This window comes from Diadema antillarum, unplaced genomic scaffold, assembly GCF_040938485.1.
Source record: "Diadema antillarum isolate AM-2024a unplaced genomic scaffold, OU_Dant_1.0 seq00000234_RagTag, whole genome shotgun sequence".
In the NCBI taxonomy this organism is placed as follows: domain Eukaryota; kingdom Metazoa; phylum Echinodermata; class Echinoidea; order Diadematoida; family Diadematidae; genus Diadema; species Diadema antillarum.
The window spans coordinates 325,634-352,500 of NW_027271283.1; the positions used below are offsets into that span (position 1 = coordinate 325,634).

Consider the following 26,867-nt stretch of genomic DNA (forward strand, 5'->3'; position numbering starts at 1 on the left):
CGCAGATCATTCATGTTTCCTCGCAATGTTTTTCCTACAGGCAGCACAGCTTTAGGGGAAAAATACATGGCTAACTCCTGTCTAAGTTCACAGTGTGGGTTAGAATCCATTAGGCCTTGAATGATTTTATATGCATGTTATGCTTGCAGGATTTTGAATTATAAATAGCGATTTAATGGAAAGTCAAAAGCAACGTTTCAAATTAGAACAATGCATGCAGTTTGGTACAAGGTTCCTTTATCAGCACATGTGTGAAATCCTCACAAACTATCCTCGTGTCATGTGTGTAATGATTCATCTTGAATATACAGTGTAGACTGATAAAGAAACTCAATCCACACTGAAACCTGCCTACAAAGACCATGCAGGGGATGAGACAGGAAATGGGGCCTGCATAGACAGGTGGGTCTTTAAAAACAGGCTCATTACAGGGTTACAGGCTCTGAATGGAGATCTTTTGGTCTTTACGGACAGGAGGCAAGTTTGATTGTCTTAAAATTTTACCAAACTCAACAGTATACACAAATATACCCTCTTTCTTAAATCACAGCAGCCAGTCAAGCAGCGAAGGCCAACTCACCCTACAAGAGAGGGTCACCGTACAATAAAATTTCCCGTTGATGCATAGTACTATCAAACTTTGACAAGAAGCCATATGCCTGCCTAAGCTATGTGCCCCGCTACTTCTTGTTGCACAAGTCAGCTCCGAGCCGAGATGGGAAGAGGGAGGGGGAAAAGGGAGGTGGAGATGGTGCACATTGTAGCTCCTCCAGGGCCTAGGAGCTGCCAGCCATGCCCCATCGGACGTGCTTGGACTCCGGGTTGAGATGAGTGAGCTGGACATCAACGGCCTGGACTTTGTCCTTTTTGGGCGGGATAGGGCACTCCTTGTAGGTCACTAGGTCACCGTGGACTGGGACGTATTCACCCTCAATGCTGCAACACAAGCACAGATAGACAACCATGTCACACACAGCGGAATCAACAAGAGGTGTTAAGATACAATGTACATTGAGACAATCCCTTCTTTGGCAGCATTAGAATATCCCATTAACAACATCGCATTAACATTAACTTTTTCTGGCTCTCCAACTTTTGAATATCGTATATCCACTTTCAATATTTCAATATGTAAACTACTTTCACCAAAAATTGCTTTCATATACAACCCTATCAGATGAAGCTATGTTCAATGATGGGCACAAACTGTATATTTTGATATCATCAGTTTAGAGATGGTATCACTAATAATAAAATCATCCAGGTAGTTGTGTCAAAAATGGATCATAAGATAATAAACCAAAACTTTTAATCTAATACAAGAACAAGCTGTGTAAAGTGTAATGACTCCCTAATTTCAGTTGACTTTGACAAATAACTAAACAGAACAGTACAAATTTAATAAAACTAAAACAAAAATTACAAAGCTCCATAACATTCAAGTTTCATAAGTTTTCATAAAGAATTAGTAACATACATTGCAGTCAGATTTGTATGCATTTAAAATGAGGCAATGAGATTAGCTTGTATACAAATCTTCAGTAAATTCCTTTCTCTATTTTTCGATGCATGAATTAGAGATGAAATCTTCCCCTTCACATGAAACTGGTGCAGTGTTAATGACCAATGATATTGTCTCATGATAACAATTAAGCTAAAGAATCATTCAACTTCCCTACTTTTGTGCTGATTTCATGAAACTTCCATTTTCTAATTTGATTTCACTCTTCTTTTAATATGAAAGTCAAACTTCACAGAGAGCAACGTCCTCCTCTTATCAATGAATACATGCATTTTTCTTCTCACAAGAGAGTCTACAATTATGTTGGGGAATTAGAGAACCACCTACTCTGAAATGTGGACAAAAATCTTGTCTGCCCCTTCCTCTGAGGGTTGGATAAATCCATGACCTTTGCTTCGCTCAAACTCAATGATTTCACCCTTCTTCACTGGCCCATCTGCCGCAAACTTGGACCTGCATTGAGTAAGAGAGCAAATTTATGAATGCCTTGGACAACAGCTTGTTGATCCAGAAGAAAAGTTTAAACATCCTGGTGGAAATACAGGAAATTGTTTGAGCAGCTGCATACTGTCAGCATTTTTTCTAAGTCACAGTCCATGCAACTGCAAGGGCTCCTAGACATGAAACTTCATATGAGAGTTTAGTATTAGTTAAGCTTTCTAACACACAGCCTGTACAATTGAAACAAAATACCGGTACCTCAGGAATTCAATACACATAACAATTGGGAGTTATCAAGTACTGCCACTTCACTGCACAGACTTTGCACGTAACCACCTACACACAGCAGAATTTGCCTCTATACAGACATTTTCTTGAAATTCTTGTTCTTTTTTCTTTCCTCCATACATACTGACAAACATCTTGATGACTTTGTGATTGTTGGCCCCCATCCCTTAAAAACTCATGAAAATGCAGCACCCTTGCCAACCTCAAGTGCTTCTGATGGCATGAGTCAGTAACTGCTGGAATAATCTTCAAGATTCCTGAGAGTTTCTTCTTGGGGCAATTTTTTCTAAAACTGCAAAAATCACAAATTAAATGAGGTTATGCTAAACGAAATCTTGGCAAGAGACTGGGGGAAGAAAGACAGACAGAGAGAAAGGGGGAAAAAAAGTGGTGACGGCATTAAGGAAGGGGAACAACTTTTAAGACACTCTGGTGATGGTTGCCCAAAGTTTATGTAAACTGACAGGCTGCTGTAAATTCTGAGTCTCAGGTTTAAAAGGACCTACGAACAACAGGAACCCCCAAACTCACATGGACTGTGTTCTGGTCCTGCGGGTGATGATTGGGCTCGGAATGAGGAAGTGACCTTTGACATGGTTCTTGGCTGGAGAGGTCTTCTCTGGCGTAGTCGCGGACTGAGGTGCATCAGACATGGCTGGCTGATGAGTAGTTGTCTCTTGTGTTTCAAAAGAATTTCTGCAGAAATGACATGCATCATCGGTGATTACAATCATTCATTTATAAGCCTCTGTAAGATACATTTGCATAAAGGGTTTGAACCCCCCCCCAAAAAAAAAATAAATAAAAAAAAAAAAAAATCCTCCACCTTTAATGGTTGGTGAAATCCATCCTACAGTCCCAGACCAGTAAAAATCACAGTCGGGCCAGTAACTTTTCAGGAATTGCCAAATTTACTGGTCAGACATGACAGAAAAAAAGAAAGGAACATAGTCGAAACCAGTCGGAAAAAAACAAAGAAAACAAGATATGAAACTCGTCACACTGAAGACGAGTTAGGTGATACGCTTGGGGTCATCAGATGTCGGTCATCCGTGATCGACAAAGAAAATAATGTAATATAGCACCTTGAAGTTATAATGAGATACTTAGTTGAACTTTTTTGGGCCTACATTATTCAGATCACATTTGTTTTTCTGTCACACAAACTAAGTGGAAATTCTGTGCGTGTGCGACTAAGTCGATTTATGGACTTTTTGAGTACGTACAGTGCATAAACTTAGACCCCGTTTACGGTGCGGGGCTGGGCCGAGCCGCGGCCGAGGCCAACCTTAATTGCGAGGCCGAGCCCCGCAATTTAGTCCGTTTACACTGCCGGGCTTGGCCACGCTTTTGATTCAAACCTTTCAATATTTTGTCGTAGTGGTGCTCTACTTGTAAACAAACGCAATTTGGTATTGTCTGGTTTTCAGATCCTTTGCCGACTGAATTCCGTTCGAGCAAAGGCCTTTGCCGATGGAGAAAATCCTTTGCAGGACAAAACCACCTTAAACTATACTAGTTTTCGACGTTGAAGTGGTTAATATCCTGAATAGCGAAATAGTACAGGCGAGGGTTTGGAAGCCAGACTAAAATTGGCCGCGCATTTAGCCTAGTTTGCGTTTACACTGAGAAAAAGGCCGGGCGCGACTGCGGCTCGGCCGCGGCCGAGACCACCTCCAGAGCGTGGCCTAATGCGAGGCCAATTTTGGCCTCGCATTTGGCCTTTTGCGCGTTTACACCGGAATGAAGGTGGGCTCGGCGCGGCCGAGCCGCGGCCGAGCCTCGCACTGTAAACGGGGTCCAAGTGATCCTCAGCACGTACAAATAAAACATGACAATTAAGTGTTTATAACCATCCTGGCTTTAACAGTGGCCTTTTAAAACATGACCTTTAACCATTATTTACATAACCAATATGACTCCCTCTAATCTTGCTATCATAATGATCAGTTCAGAGAGCTCTTACAGCTATATACAAGCCTGTGAGATTTACCAGCAGTAAAACCAATGAAGCCTCCGATACAAAACAAGGGATATAGAGCAAGTGAGTCTGTTTATATGAGAATGTGATTTATACCTGGACGAAAGTGATACCTAAATTAAAGAGAAAAGGGCAAAAGAAAAACGGGCCAAACGTACGGCTCCAGCGAAAGAGACATCGCCTTTAACCATGTAACTATAGGTCTCCTCCAACTAAGAGTACACTTTGAACGTAAGCTTATACGTGAATGATAATCTATGACGTCTCACGTGATCAACACACATTCAAAGGGGACAGTCAGAAGTGGAAGGAGTGCTTAATCGTGTCATTAATTCCTAATCAATGACACCCCTACTATAGGCATCTAAAATCAATGGCCTATAGGACTCACGCACCATTGCTTGTATCGTGCATAAACTTTGTTTTTTAAGCTTTGAGTGAAACGTGTCATAACATAATTCTGTAATTCCATCAGGAGTGATTGACATAATAAAGAAGAAAGATATATCACCGTATTGCACGCTTAGAACCTAACGGGGGGGGGGGGGGGGGGGGTATTATAGCATGATACTCGGTTCTTTACTGCCCAGATGCCAACAACACCCATCACCCACGGCTACGCATAGAGAAACAGCCATGGCAAAAATAAAACTTTGCTTTCTCATAGGCAGAATGACACAGAACCCCGTCAAACACACTTTTATTGGCAGGGATGGACATGAAAAAGTTCATTACTAATACTAAACAGCGTATGCATTCCATTCATGTGGCGCGAGATACCTCTATAGCAACATAAAGCCTGTCTTCAACTCCGTTGGTCGAACAATGACAACCTGAAATTTCAAAGAGATGAGCGAGACGCTATATACACCTGGCCTAGAGTTAATTTATTCAGTTCTCATTCCTACTTCAAGTTGGGTTATGTTATTGTAATCATTCCCATCTGCAGTATAACAAAACCAAAGTGAGGGAAAAGGAGAGAGAAAAACGAGAGGTGGCAAAAGGAAAACTGCATGCACAACTGCAATCCATATCATTGCGTGTGACAAGTGAAGCAAATGTATTAGTTGTTATAGCAGTGTTTTATGAGCATAAACAGGCAAATAGACAGACGATGTTAAATGTAAAAACCAGAGAAGATGGTAAACAAGATGCATTGAAACTGTAACTAAATCGCTGCTCTTCTACTCGGTCACGGAACGTCCAACTTTATATCCAAAAAAAAAATGTTAGGGGACAGAAACAAATTTAGATATAACATTCTTAAATTAAAAACAAGAAAAAGAAAATGTCCACGTCAGGATTAAAAAAACGCCGCACGAACATGCATTATATTCTAGATGGGAATACGGTCTTGATGCAAAGGTCCAATGATTGTCTCATTACTTTAAAAGCAATCTATGGTTCCCTTACCATCACCAGAACCACACAATGACGTCTCTAAAATCAATGGTAGCACATTTATCATTGCATCGTGCATTAACTCCCTTTTCCTAAACTACCAGTGGAACGTGTCATATTATATTGTGTATTTCGATCAGTAGTGATTGACTTTAAAGAAGAAAGATAATGCAAAAAATTGAACGCTTACCACATTGTTTATAGGGCTATTCCAGTTTGGTACTGATCTGTTCTATTCTCCCAGATGCTTACAACATATATCACCTATGGCTAAACTAGTGAAACAGCCATGACGAAAATAAACGACAGAGAACCCTGTCATAATCACTACACTTGGAAAGGTGTTGCCCGAAATTCCTCATTATGAAGCAATATCAAGTCACTTCCTTCCCTGCCTGTCTATAACTCCGTTATTTGGTCAAACAATAACAACCTGGAATTCCAAAGAGATAAGCGAGATGCCATGCACCTGGACTAGAGTTAATTAATTCAGTTCCCATTCCTGTTAGTTATGTAAACGTACACGTTCCTAAATATCCTGCTACAGTATAACAAGAACAAATGAAGAGAAAAGGAAAGAGAAAAAGAATGTTGGCAAGCGGGGCACTGTTTCAAGGGGCAATTTACAACATTACGTGTGACAAAATTAATGAAGCAAACCCAACCTCCAAACTCCAATACAAAACAAGGGAAATTAGTCCATGGGCCAAGACCCGAAAAATGGGTTGTTGGTACCATCTGAGGTGGCACAACCTTTTTGGTGTCAGTTTGTTTGTCGGGCATAGATATGCTTATCAAGCTATGATAGCATTTCCAAATGAGTAGCTTAGTCATAATAAATGAATTTTTAACCAATTTGGTCTCGTTTTTATATCCCTATACTTCTGAATCGAAACTAAACCGCTATACAAAGAAGAGCACTGCCTTCTGTATGTCCACAGGTGTTCTGTTGCAAACGCGGTGCGCTTAGTTTTTATTCAAGGCAGCGAAGGGAATATCCAAAAGGTTATGATGTCCACAGCTGTCACGCGGTGCGCTTAGTCTTTATCTAGACCAATGTACCGTTATCATATCTAAAGTTCCTCATAAAAGGGATTATCTATACTGTTTTTATACTACCCTATCAACAAATACATCAGTTTTAAACAAAAATCACTCTGTTCATTTACAATATCATTCATTATAATGTATTGTAGTGTACCGGTACATTGTTTTTGCATATCTTATATTGTTGGAGGGAAATAAAGCGACATTGGCGTGGTATCAGCGTTTTCACCGTAGCGTTTTCGCCGGAAAATGATAAATAATTGAAAGATACGGTAAAATTCACGAGGAATTGCTTTTGTTGTTGTTGTTGTTTTTAGATAAAAGGATATACACTGTATCATACGCTTTGAATATTCCCTTCGCCGTCTAGAATAAAGACTAAGCGCTGTGGACATCATAACCCTTTGGATATTCCCTTCGCTGCCTTGAATAAAGACTAAGCGCACCGCGTTTACAATAGAACACCTGTGAACATACAGAAGACAGTGCTCTTCTTTGTATAGCGGTTAGTTTCGATTCAGAAGTATAGGGATATAACAACGAGACCAAATTGGTTAAAAATTCATTTACTATGACTAAGCTACTCATTTGGAAATGCTATCATAGCTTAATAAGCATATCTATGCCCGACAAACAAAATGACACCAAAAAGGTTTTGCCACCTCAGATGGTACCAATATCTGGCCTGGCCCATGGACTAAATAGAGTAGCTGTGTTCATGACATCAGAGTGAAGCTGAACTGCAGAAAAGAGAAAGAAAAAAGAAAGAAAAGGAAAAAGTCCTGCGGGACTCGATTAACTTCTCTCCTTCCGGTCGGGCATTATACACACGCAGCGTGCTAAGCGATTCTGCCACACGGAAGATCCGAAGATCTTGTGCGAAACTTAAATCTATCTATGTATGCTATATACACACAACACAAATTTACGTTGATATTCAGTTTTTTGGCGATATACGTCAAGTGACTGATAGCGCTATTCAACTTCCCACGAGTGGCCGCGTGGATTCGATCAATATACAGTTGCAAAGATAACTCGGGAATCGTTTCGACCAGATTCCATTCTCATTTTCAGTGATCGACAACGAAAATAATGTTAAGTAGCGACTTGAGAAATATTCGTGAAGTCCAATTCTTTATACAGTCCTACATAATTCAGATGAAATTGTTTCTGTCATGCAACCAATCCAAAATTTCGTGTGGTGTCGGCGTGTCCAAGTAAGTTGATTGGAAAGGATATGTGAATGAATATTTACCAATAGGTCTTTATATTGTAAAAAAAAAATCAAACATGGCCATGCGGTCTTTTAAGAGTCATCTTCACTATAACATTTGTAATTTCAAGTCCAAGTTGCCAGTCAAAGCAATGTGGTCTCCAACACAAAACAAAGGGATATTGTGTGTGTGTGTGTGTGTGTGTGTGTGCCTGTGTGTGTGTACGTTTACATGAAAACGTGATTTCTACATGGACGAAGGTGAATACTCCATAAAAGAAAAAAAGCAAAAGATATAAGTATTTTGTTTCGTACTCTTATGGGGTTCGAACCCGTACGTGTGCAACCTCACGTCTCTTGTGACGTCGCCTTTATCCTCTCGGCCATGTACGTCTTGACGAGAAAATATGAGGAACGTAAGCTTATATGTGAAAGATGATTCAGGAATCGTTTGGTCCACATTCCATTCTCATTTTCAGTTTTTAGCTGCAAAATTATCAACCTGATGAGGAGATTTGAAAAAATAAAATGCATGATTACTGCAGCTTATTGTCTCAGAGCTACCACATACTTCAGTTTCAGAGGAAATGGATCAAAATCAGCTGAGATAAAGGTGCTTAAACGTTGTCAAGTCAATGCATGGTTTAAAAAAAATCACCTCCCATAGACATAACACGTCAACTTGTCTGATTTTGAGTCTTTACCTTTAATCACAATTTGAAGTATGATGGTAAGTCTTCTCGAACTAAGAGTGTGGAACGTAAGCTTCTACGTGAAAGATGAATCATGACGATCACCCGTGACCGACACATCTTCAAAGGGATCAGTTATTAGAAGTGGAAGCCCTCGTGCCAAGATATTGTCTCAGCAATTCCAAAGCAATGATACCCTTACATTTAGGTATACCATAATTTCCCTCTGAAATCAATGGTATTATTCATGTACAATTGCTTGCCTTGTCCATAAACTTTGCTTTACAAACTTTCAGTGAAACGTGTCATAACATAATTCTGTAACTCCATTAGCAGTGATTGACTACATAAATAAAGATATATCAAATTGAACGCTTAGCGCGTATAAGTAAGGGGGATTTTAGCCTGATGCTCTGTTATTCACTGATCAGATACCAACAACACTCATCACCTACGGCTACGTATAGAGAAACAGTCATGACGAAAATAAGTTTTTCCTTTTCTTTGGCAGATAGACACACAACCCCTTTAAACACACTATAATTGACATGGAGGGACATGAAAAAGTTCATTACTACTACTAAACAGTGATGCCTTCTACTCATGTGGCACAAGATACCTCTATAGCAACATAAAACTTGTCAACAATTCCGTTATTGGGTCAAACAATAACAACCTGGAATTTCAAAGAGATGAGCGAGACGCCATACACCTGGCCTAGAGTTAATTTATTCAGTTGCCATTCCTGCTCCAGTTGAGTTATGTAAATTATTTTCCGACCTGTCTTGTGCAGTGTAACAGGAACAAACGTAGAGAAAAGGAAAGAGAAAACGAAAGGTGGCAAGCGGGGCACTGTATACCAAGGGCAATTTACAACATTACGTATGATAAATGAAGCAAATCCAACCTCCAGCCTCCGACAAAAAAAAAAGGGAACTTGAGTGACTGTGTGTCGTGGGGTAATGACATCGAAATGAAGCTGAACTGCCAAAAGAAAAACAAAGAAAGAGAGAGAAAAAAAGTAATAGCGTCCTGCAGGTCTCGAACATCTCGTCCTAAGGTAGTGCATAATGACCATGCAGTGCGCTAAGCGACTATAAAGCCACACAGCTGTCCCGAAGATTGGATGTGAAATTCATATCTTTATATCATTTACAACATGAAAAAGTTCATTACTACTACTAAACAGTGATGCCGTCCATTCATGTGGCACAAGATACCTCTACAGCAACATAAAACCTGTCTACAACTCCGTTATTGGGTCAAACAATAACAACCTGGAATTTCAAAGAGATGAGCGAGACACCATACACCTGGACTAGAGTTGATCAATTCAGCTCTCATTCCTGCCAGTTATCTAAACGTACATGTTCCTACCTATCCTGTTACAATATAACAAGAACCAATGAAGAGAAAAGGAAAGAGCAAACGAAAGGTGGCAAGCGGGACACTGTAACAAGGGGCAATTTACAACATCAAGTGCGACAAAATTAATGAAGCAAACCCAATCTCCAAACTCCAATACAAAACAAGGGAAATAGAGCAGCCGTGGTCACGGGTTACGTATACAGATGTACTTGATAAAATAATACGATAAATGACATCGGAGTAAAGCTGAACTGCCGAAAAAAAAGAAAAAAAAAGAAAGAAAGAGAAAAGTCCTGCAGGAGTCGAACTTCTCGCCTCCGGTATGGCGTTATGAACACCCAGCGCGCTAAGCGATTACGCCTGTCCTGGAGATCGTACGCGAAACTTAAATGTATAATAATACTGTCGTGACAACGTTGACTGAGATGGCGCTATTCAACTTCCCACAAGTGGCCGCGTGGATTCGACCAATATACAGTTGCAAAGAACAATCGGCAATCGTTCCGTTCAGATTGCATTCTCATTTTCAGTTTTTAACTACAAAATTGTCGACCTGATGAGGAGATTTGAAAATATAAAATGCATGATGACTGCAGCTTATTGTCTGAGCTACAACATACTTAAGTTTCAGAGGAAATGAAGCAAAATCAGCTGAGATAAAGGTGCTTATACGTTGTCAAGTCAATGCATGGTTTAAAAAAAATCACCTCCCATAGACATAACACGTTATCTTGTCCGATTTTGCGTCTTTACCTTTGATCACAATTTAAGGTATGATGACGTCATGATGACGTCATCAAATTTCAAAACCATGACATGGACTTGAAAGGCAAATGTTCAAAGTACAACATATCTGAATTTGGGATAATATCGAGCTTAAACAGAGATACAAGCAAATGAATGTCAGAAACAGAACCTTAAAAAGATTAATTCCACTTTTTTGATTTCAGATGACGATATGATGACGTCATAATGTATTTATGGAAATAATGATACTTGAAACGTTAAGTCCAATTTATATGCTTTTGTAATATGCAATACGTTTTAAAGAGCTATGGCGACATAAACAAAGACATATTTTTTCACTATATTTGCACATAGACGCGCACGCGAAATTTGAACTTTGACGCAAGTGCATTGCTTTGTTATTGGTCAGAATCGATCGGAAATCAATGGATATTGTTACTCAAAGTATCAGAAATCCAAATCAGTCAGAAAAAGTGTATTTTCATGTTGCCGCGAAAACGCGCGGACGGACGCGCACGCGCAAAATTGTTTGAAACGCTTAAAATTGTCTGAAACTTCGAGATTTCCCATTGGAAAGTTGTTTTGAGCCTTTTAAAAGTTTGACGCACGCGTACGCGCGCATAATGATGTCCTAGGTAATTAGCATTAAAGTAAGAAAGATAGAACGTGACCTGAACTTTATGTCCACAAAAAATGAAACAGAAATGACCTTTAGTTATGAAGTTATGATCGATCATGTAACATGGTCCGAAAATCACAAAATGGCGCCTAGATGACGTCATAGATCATACGTTACTGTCATGAAAACCTTATTGTGGCTAGATATTGCCATGAGACATGTTGACTGAAAATGTCATGTTATTCCATAATGTAATTCTTGAGATACATTGTATTGACGACACAAAATGTGGCAGAAAGAAAGAAGAATAAGAAAAAAGACAAATTTTGACAATCACAATAGGTGATACGCTAAAAGCGTATCACCTAAAAAAAAGAAGAGCAGGACCAGTAAATTTTTGATAGGTTCAAACAAGTAAATTCTGGAAAAGCTGGGTATCTACTGGTCTGATAGGGACAGGTTGGACAAGTAGAAAAAATGGTTAGTGTGCAGCCCTGCCCTATGACAAGGCCCCAACATGGTTTTCAGAGGGACAAGAATGTAAAGCAACAGGTGCTACTGGGTATCACATTCATGTAATATTCCATCCCTGGGTGGGGAAGTGCAGGTAGTTTCACCTTTTCAACTGACCTTGTGAGTATGTGAACTCTGTTCTACAAAGTATGTGCTAGAGGCAGCCCGTATCTTTTGTGCACAAGCAAATACTCTGCAGGCTTAGACATTGACTCTAGATGAATGAATTCAGTTGAGATATTTTATTTAGTACCTGCAGCACCCACGTTGTAGACACAAACATGCACAAGAGTATGTGTATGCTCTGCGAACTGCGGGGGGCGTTTCATCAACGAGTTCGTCGGAGGTTTTCACCGACAAATTTGCTATCAGCCAATCAGACGCAAGGATTTACACTGACAACTGTTAAAAGCTAATGAAATCCTTGCATCTGATTGGCTGATAGCAAATTTGTCGGTGAAAACTCCGACGAACTCGTTGACTGAAAATTGTAATGATCATGGGAAATTATTTAACTATTAGGGGATCTGGGAGTTGTCATCCTATCAACCTTTCATGAAATGGTGCCCTGGTGACATTCCATGAGGAGCAAAAGAAAAAAAAAATGTGCAGAATCTTGAAATGAAAGAAAAGTCAATAACCCTATTTTATCAGATCATCTTTGATATCTAAACATACTTATACAGCAGTGGCGGATCCTGGGGGAAGCGCACCGGGCACATGCATCCCTGTATTTTTTTTTGTTAAAACAAAAGAAAGAAAAAGAAAAATGGGGGTGCATGCAGCCCCTTCTGGGCTTTAATTTTGTAAAGGTGCCTTCTCTCTTTATGGATCCGCCCCTGATAAACATAAAGTACTCTTTAACGTTATCACTAACGTTGAATACCACCCAGGGTCAGGCCCATACGACACTTATATTTTAAAATGGGCAATCTCTTAACATAAAATCTTGAGTGTCTAACGTTAATAGACTATCGGTACACTAATTCTTTTTTAAGTATTCATAGCCCGACAAGACGCTGTGCAAAGCTGTGTACATACAGCAACAGGGATGTAGACTGTAGTGTATACCTATTCATCATCATGCTCACTGGATTGCTCACAGTCAAAAAACATTCCAAAGGGAGAGTGTCAGTCACTAAGTGGATGCCCGCCTGACTAGCGGCGCAGCGCTCATGCCCCTTTTACAGAGTGGTAGCACGAAGAATTTAAGTCGAACTTAAATTTTAAGATCGACAAAACATTATGGTACGCTGTGTGTGTCTTCAATACTGCTCAACTTTCTAATGAAAAAGAAGATTTTTGAGACATTTGTCATGCAGCCATTGAAAATACAAGATATGATAAATAACATTTTTAAACATTAAAAACAATGAAATTATTCTGTTAACATTAAATTTAGTGCGTGATGATTAAGCTAGTGTCTGACTGAGTAGTGAAATTGAACAGGGAAACAAGTGGCATACCATAACTTTCAGTCAATCTTTTAAGTTCGACATCGTGAAACACCCCCAGGCTTAAAATAGCTCAGAAACAACAGTTCCTATCCGTTCAACCTGTAACGTTATAGAAATATTCCAGTCAGTGTCCCGTTTCTGGAGCACCTGCATTCGACTCGACATCATCAACCTAACCCTGCAGCAGTCTTGCACTGCACATACCAACGGTCTCAGACTCCGAGACAACGTAATTTCCCAATCTTCAACACTACAACAGCTTGACCTATGGCTATGGCTATACGACCTCTCAGTTGTTTATCTATCTAACTTGTTAGATCTTTTATATAAAACTTCCCTCCCCTTTATTCTTTTTTTTTTAACAATCAGCTTACGTTTGTCCTGTTCTCTCAGTATGATCTCGTAGTTCAGCTTCGGACGGGCTTCACGCAGTAGATTCTGTCTGGGAAATGCCCTTTTCGGAACTACCTACGATCCAGAGGGCGATGTAGCTCGCTAGCAAAATACGCAACATCCACTGCACTGCATGCATGCGGTGTACTGCTGCAGCTAGCGTTGCCTGGTTGGTCTGCAGCGGGATCGGGCCGCGGAAGCGAATGAGTGGGTTGACTCAGGGAGGTGGGAAGAGACTGGAACGTTGAGATCAAGCAGGTTTGCGGGAATTTTTACTGGAGTGGAGAAATGTACCGACTAAAACTGCAGATGATGGTTACAGCTGTGCTTAGAAGCAGAGGACCAGTGAATTATTCAATAGATGATGTAGTTGCAAACAAATACTAGTAGGTGGAGATTGTTGTTCATTTATACACACAAGTCACACTATTGTCACGTGATAAGTCAACTCTCCAAGCATCCATTTATATCCTATCTCACTACGTTAGTGCTGATTGCACGCAGTGGATTTGCTGACCCTCCCCATACTGGTACCAAAGAGTTACTGATACAAACTAGAGTACTGGCGCGCACATAAAAGTGGGGCCAAGATTGAATGACCCGTCGCCATTACTCAAGAGATCATAATGAAGCAAAACTTCGCAAGAGAATGTATGGAACTGTTAAAAAGGAACTAGACTGTATTAATATTACTGATATTAGATTGAAACTTTTTAAAACCAATACTGATATGAAAGTCTCATTTATGTATCGAACATTTTCTTAACCAGAAGAAGAAGAAGAACATTTTCATGCTTCGAATGTTCTTTTAGTGTTTCTCAGTGTTATTATGTTGTTTGTTGCTTGTTTGGTTTTTTTTTTTACTGAATTTTTGAAGGAAAAAAAATGGCCAATTGTAATAAGCTCTTTCTCCAGTGGGTTTCCATTCCTTGTTCAGTCAGTGGTGGATGGGGGGGTGCTATAGGGGCGCCCCTTTTATTTTTTCTTAAAATAAAAGAAATAAAAAGAAAAAAATAATGCCAAGGGGCGCGTGCACCCCGGCTTCCCCAATCGATTGCAGTGGCACTAAAAAACGTAGTTGCATGCGCTGAAGCCTTTTTTTTTTTTTTTTTTTTTTTTTTTGCTTGTCAGGCTGATTTTAAAACCGGGAAGTGGAACAGCATCAGAAAATATTTTTGCACACCCTCTCGCTACAGAATTCCTGGATACGCCCCTATTCAGTTGTACTTTTGATGTGAATACACCCTTTAGTATAGCTCCATTATGTGATTTTTTTCCCACCATTTCCTAGGTTATTCATGGAGGGCCTATAGTAGAGGGCCTAGGCTGTTTTTACACACGGTCAGCATGCATCCGGGTGGATGGGGTTTCGGAGGGTCAAGGGTATACCTGTCACCCCCATCTGTCTGCCTGCCCCGCCCCTTTAAACGGGAATATGAAGCCTTCGGGAAAAACATCGATGTTGTGATTTATTTATTAAAGGAATACACAAGGTGTCATCACTTTGGGCCCCCCACACTTTTTTTAACCCGGAAGTACGTATACAAGTGGCACTAAATAGAAATAGATAGAGATCTTAAAGTGTGAATGCGGTATAAGGTTATGTTTTTCCACTGAGGATTATTTTTCTTTTTCTTTGTTTGTTTTGTTTTTGTTTGTTTTTTTGGTTGTCAGCTGAAAAAAACCCGGAAATGGAAGGGGAGAGAGGAGCTGAGCTCATGAAACCCGGAAGTGCCCCCCTCCCCCCCCCCCCCCGTTCTCATGAAGGGGGGGGGGGGGGGGGGGGGAGGGGCAAAACTTGGAAGATAACATGTTTATGTGCGATTGAGCGGAGCGACTGGGGCCGAGCTGGCCTTATACGGGGTAGTCTAGGTATGCGGGGGTATAAATTCCCCGTCCCACACGAGAGTGATTTTGCATATTCAGACCCGAAATTCAGCGATCTTGGGCAGACTTTACGGTGCAATACTATAGTACTGGGTTTTTCCAGCAAATATATATATATATATGTGAATTACATATATATATATATATATATATATATATATATATATATAAGGAAAAGGAATATACATTGTATAGGATTATTCAGGGAAATGTTAATAGCTAAATCGCGGTGAGGTGGAAGGAGTGAGAGGGGGTACCTCCTCCGCCGCGACTGGGCTTTTGCATTTTTGGAATTGAAATAAAGCAATATCTGGCGCACACTTTTGGTGGGAAATCTTGAATCTTTTCAATCAGAGTATAAAAATAGTCTGTGGAAGGAGAAGCAGGAGAAAGATGATTGTCAGACGTAGCATTTCAAATCAATCCGTCATTGTATTTAGCATGTGAATAAGCCCTTGTGTTATTTTAATTATAATAATAATATTATTATTAATTACATTAATTTTGTGCCACAGGTCATTTAAAATTCAAGATAGGGATCTTTGATGTTGCTCATGGTGGCCATATTGGAATTCAAGATGGTGGCCTTAATAGCCTCGTGTAGGCCCTATCCAGCGCCCCAAAATATCCCTAATATACAAAATGCCATACTCTCCGCCGGATGTGATTTAGTGCGAGGGCGCCACCAGTGTCCCCGCGTTTTATTTGTACTGTACTGACATATTCGCCACTACATGTACACCTGTCCAGGGAGGTGAGGTACCTCCCTGATGTACACGTTTTAATGCCACTATACTTGGCTCTCCTCGTTCTCATTGGCGAAGTACCACCGAAAAATATTGATATACGGCGGTATTTCACTTATCTTTCCCTCTCATTCATAATACACCTTATTATTGTTTATTTTTTATTTTTTTGATCCGAAAATTATATAGGAGCCTACACCTTACTACTGAAGTAAAGCACTGCACATTTTCACCTTACGAATAGGCAAAAGAAATACCTCGCGGTAGTTATTTCAGTTTTACAGTATGATTGGGCCTTTAGCGTTACCCAACTTTTTATAAGGGCTGTTTCTATACACTCTTTTGCTGTGTGAAATCAACGAAATTGTCACTTTGGCAAATGGATGCAAAGATCTATAAATACACGATGTGAAATATAGGAAATGGGCCCTTATAATAAAGTCCGTTGATCAGCATTGGCAAAGAGGTATCTGTAGTTGCACCATTTTGCCGAATGAAATATCGACTTTTTAAATATTCAACTGTATTCAAGTGGTGTAACCAATATACACCTTTCTGCCATCAAAATTGCCCCAAAATACTTTAGTAATTATGAAAATGACTTAAGATAGACCATTTTAGAAATGAAAAACCTTTCACTCCTGAATCATTTGGGGGGGGGGGGTTGAAACCCGGAAGTGGCACGAGAAACGGGAAAATTGCTCGCGTTTTTTCTGTTTTGTTTGTGTGTCTGCTCTTTTTTTTTTTCGCCTCCTGGATCCTTCCTGGATCTCCCCCGCTATGATCGAGGGTTGGTTTTAAAAATGACATTTTCGACAAAAAAAAACAACAAACAAACAAACCATGAAGCAATTGGGGGGGGGGGGAAGGTGTAAACTCGACATTGCACCAATGAGCATTTCTGCCGTGATGACGGCCGTAGTCCCAGATACACTGTACTGCGCGCCAATGCGCGAAGGCTGGAGCGCGCGTAGCTTACGGGCCGAATCAAATCATCGCAACAGCTGGAGCTGGGTGCTCAAACGTCACGAGCAAGTCTACATGATTATTGTGCGAGCGCCAGTACAGTAGCGCACACTGTACACATACATGTAGTGCCGCACAGTGTATATGACACTGTGTGTGTGTACTCTTTGGTGTGTAATGTGGGTTTACGTGTGTATCGCATATGCTGGCGCTTGCATTGCATGCTACAGTGCTGCAACGAACTGCCCAACCCCCCTGCGGTTGCTTTGCTTCTTCACTCAGGAAACTATGTGTATTGTGCCTGCTGTATGTTGCAGAGAAGTTAGGAATGACGAAAACTAGGTGAGGTTTAAAAGATACGGACTATGCTGTTTGTCTTGTGAAGAAGGGAACTGGCAGAACCGTGTTTTTTCTTTGTATTTCTGTAGACGTTTTCGATTAGGTGTGCACGTCATTGGGGCAGGAATCCGACACGCATTCGGCCGCCGCTGCCCCGCACCGCAACTAGCTCGTACACAGTCACAGGGCTCAAGGTCCTCGATCGTGTTGCGTTGAGGAAAGTTGATGCCCCGTTTGCGTTGTAGTTTCGAGCTCCGTTCGTTTGCACTGAGCTACATCGTGTAGAGTCTATAGTGACGATTTAACATCGTACATATAGTAGGAAGGAAAAATCACCGTTCAAGAGTAACTTAAACTTGTTCCTCTAGTACCCTAGTACTATACACAATGTCACAATGTTTGTTTGTTTTTTTCTACTTATATTCTGTAAATAGACTAGGTGTATGGGATGGGTCTATCTTAACCCCTGGCCCGGGCGCTCCTTAGAGGTCTAGACCAGTCTATCTATATACAATTACAGTGTCAGTACGTGTCATTTAGACAGACTGACAAACAAATAAAATAACCAGTGCAGACAAAAACTTAACCTCGTTTGTAAAAATCACAATACAATCTCCATCTTTTCACCCTTCCCACTCAATGTCCTAGTAGTACACGTACTCCTACAACAGTTAGCAATAGCATGTGTCCACAACCACCAGCATCATCACAAATCCACTATGTTACCTTACAATATCAATATTAACCCATTGTCTTGAGGACGAATCTCGAGTATACTTGGGCAGTGGTCTATGTAGCCCCGGAGACCGCGCCGCCACACTGCCACACAATATTAACCCATTGTCTTGAGGACGAATCTCGAGTATACTTGGGCAGGGGTCTATGTAGCCCCGGAGACCGCGCCGCCACACTGTGTGTGGCGGCTGTTGCAGTTAGGGTCTATGTAGTGTGAGAAATGCGTGTTGTTGCAAAATCAGCGTGTCCTCAATAGGTTAAGCAGTCTCAACTCACATAATGTATGTAAAGTATCCCACTTCACTCTATGCAAAAAGCAGGATGCAATCCTGTTAATGAAGTAGTTTGTCCATGCAAACATATCGTACTGATTTTGTAGCAAATTAGTACCAACCGATCACATCTGGTCATCCCAAGGAGGACTAAACTAGTAGTAGAGTGAGATTTGGCTGTAGGTAACCAAGGTTTGTGATCAACCATAGTGGTTTGAAAGTTTGGGGTTGTTTCTGACATTCCCGAATGACAGACTTTCAATGATAATATTGTTACCATGACAGCCTATGGGAATAGATATTCTACCCAGCCAGAGTAGTTCTGATGTTTACTCTCTTTTTTTTCTTTCATTATTACATTTTTTCAGCCAGAAGCGCTCTAGGAGCGAGGAGGAAGAGACGGATGATATTTTCCCAAGAACCAAGCGGAGAGAGTTTTACAGGTATTGTTTAAAATGTACCATTATTACACCAAGCTTCTTTCTTCATGTGAAGTAGGATTAAAATTTTATTTCATGTCATATCCTGGAAAGGAATATTTGCCAGTTCATCTTTTGCTTTGGACAACGCTGAAAATTCTACTCTATTGTGTGCATAATAAAGATCATCAAAGTTTGGATTCTTTATACTTGTTTATATTTACATTTGGAAAATAATAGGCATTATTAACAGGTCACCTGTTGTGTGTGAGGCAGTTGGAATTTGGCAATTCCTGGAAGTAGAAAGAACAATCATGGAAATATATCTCTGTGCTTGCCAATGAATAAATTAGAATGGTATTAATGACACTTAGATATGTTTTGAACACTCTCGTTTTCAAATGAGAACTGCTACAATGTAAATTTTTGGGGCTGGCAAAATTTGACTTACAAAGTGAATGCAAGTGACAATTTGGTTTATTATATAATAGTATGTTGTATGTAAGTTTTTTCAATCTCTCCTGACTTGCTGTGCAAGGCATTGCCTGAGTTAACAAAGGATTATTCCAGAGGGCACTCTTACTTTATTCGTGCTAATAAATGTGAAGTGGAAAAATGAGCAAAGAAAATGATAAATTGATAAAATGATAAATGAAAATAGTAAATGTTTGTCGCTTTCCCTGCAATGCCAACAGGAATGAGGACCGTAGTGCAGCGGGTGAGGACCAACCTGATGGATGCAGACAGACAAACCCTTCTCAGGTTTGTTGGTTCCTGTCTAGAGAGAGAGAAAAAAAATTCTTTGACAAAAAGGGAGGACCTGGGCCCCGTTTCATAAAAGTTGTTAGCAGTGACAAGTTGTGATGGTTTTTAAAAGCTACTGAAATCCTTGCATCTGATTGGCTGAGAGCAAATTTGTCATAGAAATGCGGCAATTGTCACTGATAACAAGTTTTATGAAACGGGCCCCTGATTAACTGCAGATTCAAAGGGTTCTTCCTGCCTTTCTAAGTATCTGCTACAAAGTTACCAGATACTTCATATTTGCGTTGTATTTCTCTTTCTTCAGTGTGTGTGTGTGGGGGGGGGGGGGGTGTTGCTGAGGGGGTACGGGGCATCAATCCATCCTGTAGTCTGTTCACATGTCCATCGATTCATTCCCCTCTTTCCTGCCAATAGATAACAAAAAGTTAAATAAATTTAATCAGATTTTCCTCCTTCTTGATGTAAGGATAAACCTTGAGAAGTTGATAAGCAGGTTAAATGTAGGAGGATATTGGTAATGGTGGAGTTCAACAGACATGACTATAAATTTAAAATGTAAGTACTCTTACGTTTACACTTTAAAGGTGTATACTTAACTAAAATTTGATAAAAGTTGGTTTCCTTCATTAAGTTATACAAGTACAGTTGAACCTCTCTTATCCGGCCTTCCTTTATCCGGATCTCTCTATCATACGGACGCAATCTCGCTGTGATTTTTTTTTTTATAATTACGGGAGGAAAGGGGGATTCCCAACTCCTTGAAAACTCCTACACAAACACACATGAATTACACATTACTTCCAACATGATTAACATACATTACATCAAATTTTCTTCCAAATTGCTACCTTCAGACATTTTAACATCCCCAAACATCCCCAAATCATCGCAAGAACATGGACAGATTATGCGCTCGAGTCCTGTTATATCGCATTGCCACATATAGGTCCATACACAGCCGTCGATATGACTAGATAGACATGCATCGTTTCGAGTCATTGGCTGAGCAAAGAATGATATTGAACACTCTAAAATTGTTCACACACAGTACACACACAAAGAGAGAGAGGGAGACCATCTGATAATGGCGACCTACAGTCGACTTTGCTGAGCCGTGATGATCAAATTTTGAAGCGTAGTTTCGTCGACTCGTACTGTTTATTTTCAAGATCTACTTGATACATTTCTTAATAATTACTTAGGTAAATCATCCCAAGAATTTCTTTTTGAAAAAAATGATTTCATTCTTGCAAACACGAACCTCTATTTTGGGGTTTGTTACTGAGTGTAACAATGAAAAGGTTGCAGTATACACATTCGTACATGTGGTACTACAATGGGCTACGTCAGTACATGTGTATGTATATGTACATGTATAAAGCATTGAGTCTCCCGTATCCGGCCAAATCCCTTATCTGGATGAGCCCCGGTCCCGACTTGTCCGGATACGAGAGGTTCAACTGTAGTAGGATAATTGACCGGGTTAGAACTGGTGAGATCAGGGTTCACTTCCAGAATTAGACTTTTTATGCAGTTACAAGATATTGATTCAATATAAAACTGCATCAAATATTTGGAAATGATATTGAGATTACTTTGTATTCAAAGGAAGGATTATATGTCTTTTTAGTTCTCTTATCGATCTTTCCACTTATGGAATTCATTTCAAAGCTTATACTCACGAGGAAAAAGGAATTGAGATGAAGATGTTGGCATGAAGAGACAAAGTTGAATTATGGAAAGCCACTCTTTGCATCCTCCTTTCTCAAGCAGGTGGCATCCACTTCCACTTCGCCACTGCAGGGGCATCAGAGCCACCACGCCCCTCCCTCATTCTCTGCCAGCTTACCCGCAGGTAGCTCCGCCCAGAAACGTCTTCCACTGACCAGTGCGGACATCACAGCCACGCTTCAGAACACCCACCTGGACCACCCGGGCCACTCACACTCTTCAGGGCTTCCACCAGTCGACGAACACTGCCCTCCACTGGCAGAGAAAGAGACAGGCTCCCTCCTGGCGCTTCATGATCCATCGATAGGGCTGCTCCCGGACGTCGTACACCAAACTTCCGAGGAGTATTACTCCCGCATCAATAGGTTGCTACGCACGGCCCATTTTGAGAAATTAAAACGAATCGGGGATCCCAACCTCCAGAATGCCAGTGAAGGGGACACTTTTCACTGAAGGGAGAACTGTCCACCCCACACACAGTCTGTCTATCATGACAGTCGTCTGCAACTCAGTCTATGTCAATGTTTTGATTGCTGTCATCTTGTTTGTTTCTTTTGATATGATGTTTTTGCTGAAGGAGCACCAACAAAAGTTTTGGTTTTCTTCTATGAACCAAAGATAAAGATATTGTATCAGATGGAATGACCCTATCTTAATATACTACAGTAGTAATATAATTTTCTCCATTTGAGTTGCTGTGCGAATATGTGTCGTACTCATACTGTAGAAATAGTTTTGAAGTCATATTTGTAGTGTAATATGATTATCTCCCCTCATATTAACACTGGTGCAGCATGTAATGTGCAGTTTTCAACTCTTATCCATACTTTGTAGACAGAAACATTAAGGCTATTATTGCAATGCATAGAATTAACATGCATGATTATTAATGTAGGATCCAACAAAGTATAAGTGAATCAAAATTCATGCCACAAGTCATAGAAACTCAAGGAATGTTCTTCAAAAGCCAAGTGGAGTAAATGTACCTGTTTAGTACTTGATGAAGTTAAAGGTGCATAGTCCCGGTAGTGTTGAGGGCGCTGTTGATGATACTGCCGATCACCGTTAGCATTGATACAAAGATTGCCGAAGTTGAGCTGTCATCAAGAGTAAAGCGCGGAGGTGTTGCTAAGTAACGTTGCCTTCGTTGTCTTCTCTGCACATCACGCAGTCTGTAGTAATGCCCGGGTGCGTGCATATGTGCTTCTTAGTATGACATCACAAAAGAAGTTTGCTAAAGCTGTCATCCCCTCAGCCGAATCATGAGCCAAACTGTGATCGGACCACTAGCTACAGTGGATCGGACTTCTTCGGACTCGGGGGAAATGGGTCACAGCGTAAGCGCTAAAGAGGAGTCGATAGCGTAGGTCTCTATAGGAAACTTGCGCCGTGCGCTCGCGTACGCATTTGACTACACCACCGGGACCATGTGCCTTTAAGTTGCAGAATTTTTGCCATGCCCCACCCTAGCTAAAATATGAGTGTGTATACAGAGATATATTATGCAAATGTTGGACGAAGGTACAATGTATATATAGGTATTGCTCACAAAGTTCCATTATGTCACTTTTACCTCTGTCCTCTGTTTTTCCAACTTTTACTTTCATTGTCATTTGGGAGCGTGATTATACGTCAGGGTTATTTTTTTTTCACTCTGTATGAACATGTGTCTTTCTTTGACACAGAAGGTTTTGTAAACTTGTGCTTTCTTGGTGTATCATGTGGTCCCAAGCATTTCACAGGACCTAACTATCCAATCCTTTTCAAGTGCTATTGTGGAATTTTCTGTTCACTTGAGTGATCTATCCCGTACTATGCTAGGAAGATTCCACTTGACAGTTGCCCAAAATTTGGTTTTAGTTGTCTTTGGCCTTTACTGCATATTCGGTCCAAGTAACCTCAGCCATGAGTTCAGATGTGTAGGTATTATGAACTCTATACTTGGTACAAAGTATGTGCAATGGCTTTGGGTTCCAATCTTTCAACAGCATGCTGCATTTGCAACATTTCTCAAAATGCTATAGATGTCACGCCTGTAACACACGATTTCTCTCTGAGGGGGTTTGTAGTTGCTGCAGAAAGTATCGGCTGCTGGAGACAGGTGGCTGTTGTATACAGGTGGCCACTAAGACAGGTGATGCTGTACAGTTCATCCGCAATTTTAAGTAAGCACATCCTTGCAATCGTATTGGTGAAGCGATACACTCCAGAGGTAGTTTACCAGGTATTTCTCCAATTTATCAAGAGATGTAATTGGTAGATCATCTCATTAGGTAAATGATGTTGCGGTGTATGATGTCAAATTAAGCACTAGTGTACTAAGCTCAACTACAGAGCATCAAAGGTAAACACAGTGTTGTGGTTTATATTGGTCCATCACGGTGTTTAACTGTGTAAGCATGTTTTGTGTAAGCCCATATTCAGAGAATATCACATGAAGATATTCAGTGATTTTGATTTGGTGTTTTGTGTCCAATCTCCAGCTTTATACTGACTACTTTGGAGTTTGACATTTGTGTGTGTGTGAATAAGCATTCTCTCTCCTACTGTGGCATATAAATAATTTTCTTACATCAACAATATTTTGGCAGGTATGTGAAAAATGTGCAGGCTATTATATGGTAATGTTATTTTTAGTAGTAATCATATGCCACTGTGCTTCTACATCACATGTTTGGCATTTACACTGACACAGTCTGTAGTGATTCATCAGCTATATCACCTCCCTGGCTATATACAGCTCAGGGCAGGTCAAACTGGGCATTTGGACAAGTGTCCTTTCGTTTTGTTTGCCCAACAGTGAGCCTAAGTTGCCCCCGCCAAGCAAACATTTTTTTTTTGTAGTACACCCTGCACCACCACTTAACAAGCTGTTACATGTGTTTGCCTGAAGTGAATTTATCTTTTTTCAACTGTGGCCTCCCGCAAAGACTTTGCCCAGGCTGTACCACAGGGTTTCAGAAAAAAAAACACAAAATCAAACAAAGCGCTTAAAGGGGGTAATTTGCTAATAGTGCCTTTTGAGAGGTAGATGGATGGTGGGATTGTATGATTATTGTGATACTGGTGATACTAAGCAAGTAGTCAGCAAGGCATATAATAATTTTTGTGGAAAAACAAAGTGGGCTCAGAATTTTGGTCGTGGTTACAGTGAAAATTGTATCTGGCACTTTTCCAAAAATGTATCACAAATCTTCCTAACTTCATACTGTCTTGCACATCCAAACTCTAGTACGACAATAGCAAGATTATTTTTAGCTGTTGAGTGTGATTTGTCACATTGATATCCATTGGCTCTCTCCCAAAACAGATGGATCATAATATTGTCAATTTATGGGATATCAGTTTATGTTCAAATTGTGAAGACTTGAAGGAGGCCAGTGTGTGGCTAAAGTAGCAGCTGTCACCAGAGTTTGAGTATAAAGGTTTTCAGTTTCCTCTTCCTAGACTGTCTAGACATAAGGGGGATGATTTACTGAGACGTACATTGTAACGTTATGATGCATATTATAGGAATGATCAACACCAACAATACTCTTCTGAAACTCATCAAAAAACTAAGTGAGAACTGTGTGTGTAAATCGTGTAGGACACAGACGCCTATATATTTTATTCATCTTAAATTTGATTTATTCTCAGTATTTTTGTATAAGTTAAAACATAAATATCTATAAACTTTATATTAAATGGTTTATGTTGCATGTCTATGATATCACTGCAGCTCCCTTTATTAGAATTTAACATCTACTGACTTGTCTTTTATTTCATTATAGTGCTAGTGCATGTTTCTTTATAGTTACTTGTATCCACTGTAGATTGGCCTCATGATGAGTGCAGTAAAATTTTGTCCAGTTCTATGTTTTGCATGCAAATAGTTGGGATGGCAGATCAAAGTGGGTATAACTTTGTGATGCATTGTGTCTGGTGATCTTATATGCAGGTAGGAAAGAGTGTGCAGGGCTCGACACTAACTTTTATTTTTGGTGGCCCAAAGGCAAACATTCGACCTTTTTTGGTGGCCCGATCGGGCCACCAAATTCTTTATTTTTGAAATTTTGGTGGCCCGGCGTGCATTATTGGTGGCTCCGGGCCACCGGGCCACCGTTAGTGTCGAGCCCTGGTGTGACATGCAAGCACAAAGTCTGGTGATGCAAATAACCCCCCCCCCCCCCATTTTGACATAATTTGATCTGTTTTTTGTAAGAGTCCCCCTCCCCATCTGTTTTTCTTGTTCACAGTTTGGTGTAAGTACTGTATACGCCATATATTTTTAGCGAGTCTAAATTTTCAGGAATCGGGACTTCCCGACAATTTCGCAAGTGGTTAAACACTCCACCTTACAGTGTGTGACACAAATATGTGTGGATGTTTCACCTTCTGGCTTTTCATTTCGTTCTGTACTAGTACAATTGTCTGCCTTTCTTTATTTCAGTGTGCTGCCAAGTAAAATGTAGTAGCGTTTGCCCTGCTCCTGCCACTTTTTGTTTTTATGCATTTCATTTTATTTCAAAGAGAAGTATACTGCTAGAATAGATATACATTGTATCAGCTCTTCATTTTATCCAGTAGTAGACTGCTCGTAGAGTGTTGTATGAATTTTATCTCTTTGTTGGGTATAATTCTCAACAGATATATCCTTATTTAAAGTGAGGTGAAAGATGTGATATGATGATTACATCACAATGGGTTAGTGGCTCCATGACTCAAGAAAAGATAGAAAGGAAAGAAATTGATGAAAAAGAGTGTTGGCTGTTTGAATGACTTGCACTTACCTGTTACCAGTTAAACTCGTTTGACTCTTTATAATTATGTTTTGTGCCCTTTTGGCTCTCACCTGACATGCTATCAAGTCACTCTGCTTGGTTGAACACCAAGAAGGAAGCAAGTACATAGTACATCTGTGAAGTAAAGAATATTGGTTAATTTCACAGGAGGCATGTATTCTTGAACTGGGTTTGTGACTGTCAGTGTTTTGTGAATACAAGCTGTGTCACTACTAGGCAGTCGTGGTGGTCCCAAGTCAAATAATGATAAGTGCATTTTCTTGTAGAATGTGATATCTGTGCCCAGATATTTTTTTTTTTCAGCAAGATGTTTCTGCAATCATATTTCTTTCTGGTTCTGAATGCAGTCTAGTCTGCCCTGCACGTTGTCATGTCATTATTTTCAGTCACTATAACCATTAAGCATTATATATGTTGGCTTGTCAGATCTCTGTTTATTATTTTGATAAAGGACTTTGATAATATATTTGCATTTAAATTTGTATGCAATTGTTTGGCTGATCAGTGTGTTCATTCAAGTCATACATTTTTTAATACATTG

The 26,867-nt window shown here is 40.1% G+C and overlaps 1 protein-coding gene across 1 annotated transcript; it reads right to left on the minus strand.

Annotated features, from left to right (window-relative positions):
* Window positions 1–252: 252 nt before the first annotated feature.
* Window positions 253–13,805, minus strand: LOC139729309 (calcium-regulated heat-stable protein 1-like). Its single transcript, XM_071640236.1, has 4 exons — window positions 13,664–13,805; window positions 2,783–2,947; window positions 1,850–1,975; window positions 253–936 (listed from the first exon to the last, which is right to left on the minus strand). Exons 2-4 carry the CDS (start codon window positions 2,902–2,904, stop codon window positions 777–779), a joined length of 408 nt encoding a protein of 135 aa, XP_071496337.1. The 5' UTR covers window positions 2,905–2,947; window positions 13,664–13,805; the 3' UTR covers window positions 253–776.
* Between the last annotated feature and the right edge of the window lie 13,062 nt (window positions 13,806–26,867).

What these genes read in the sequence shown, in the direction of transcription:
- LOC139729309 (XM_071640236.1), bottom strand. Translation starts at nt 2,904, where the DNA reads ATGTCTGATGCACCTCAGTCCGCGACTACGCCAGAGAAGACCTCTCCA. An exon ending in AGGACCAGAACACAGTCCAT is followed by an intron (nt 1,976 to 2,782) that starts GTGAGTTTGGGG and finishes TACTCAATGCAG; the next exon opens with GTCCAAGTTTGCGGCAGATG. An exon ending in ATTTTTGTCCACATTTCAGA is followed by an intron (nt 937 to 1,849) that starts GTAGGTGGTTCT and finishes CTTGTGTTGCAG; the next exon opens with CATTGAGGGTGAATACGTCC.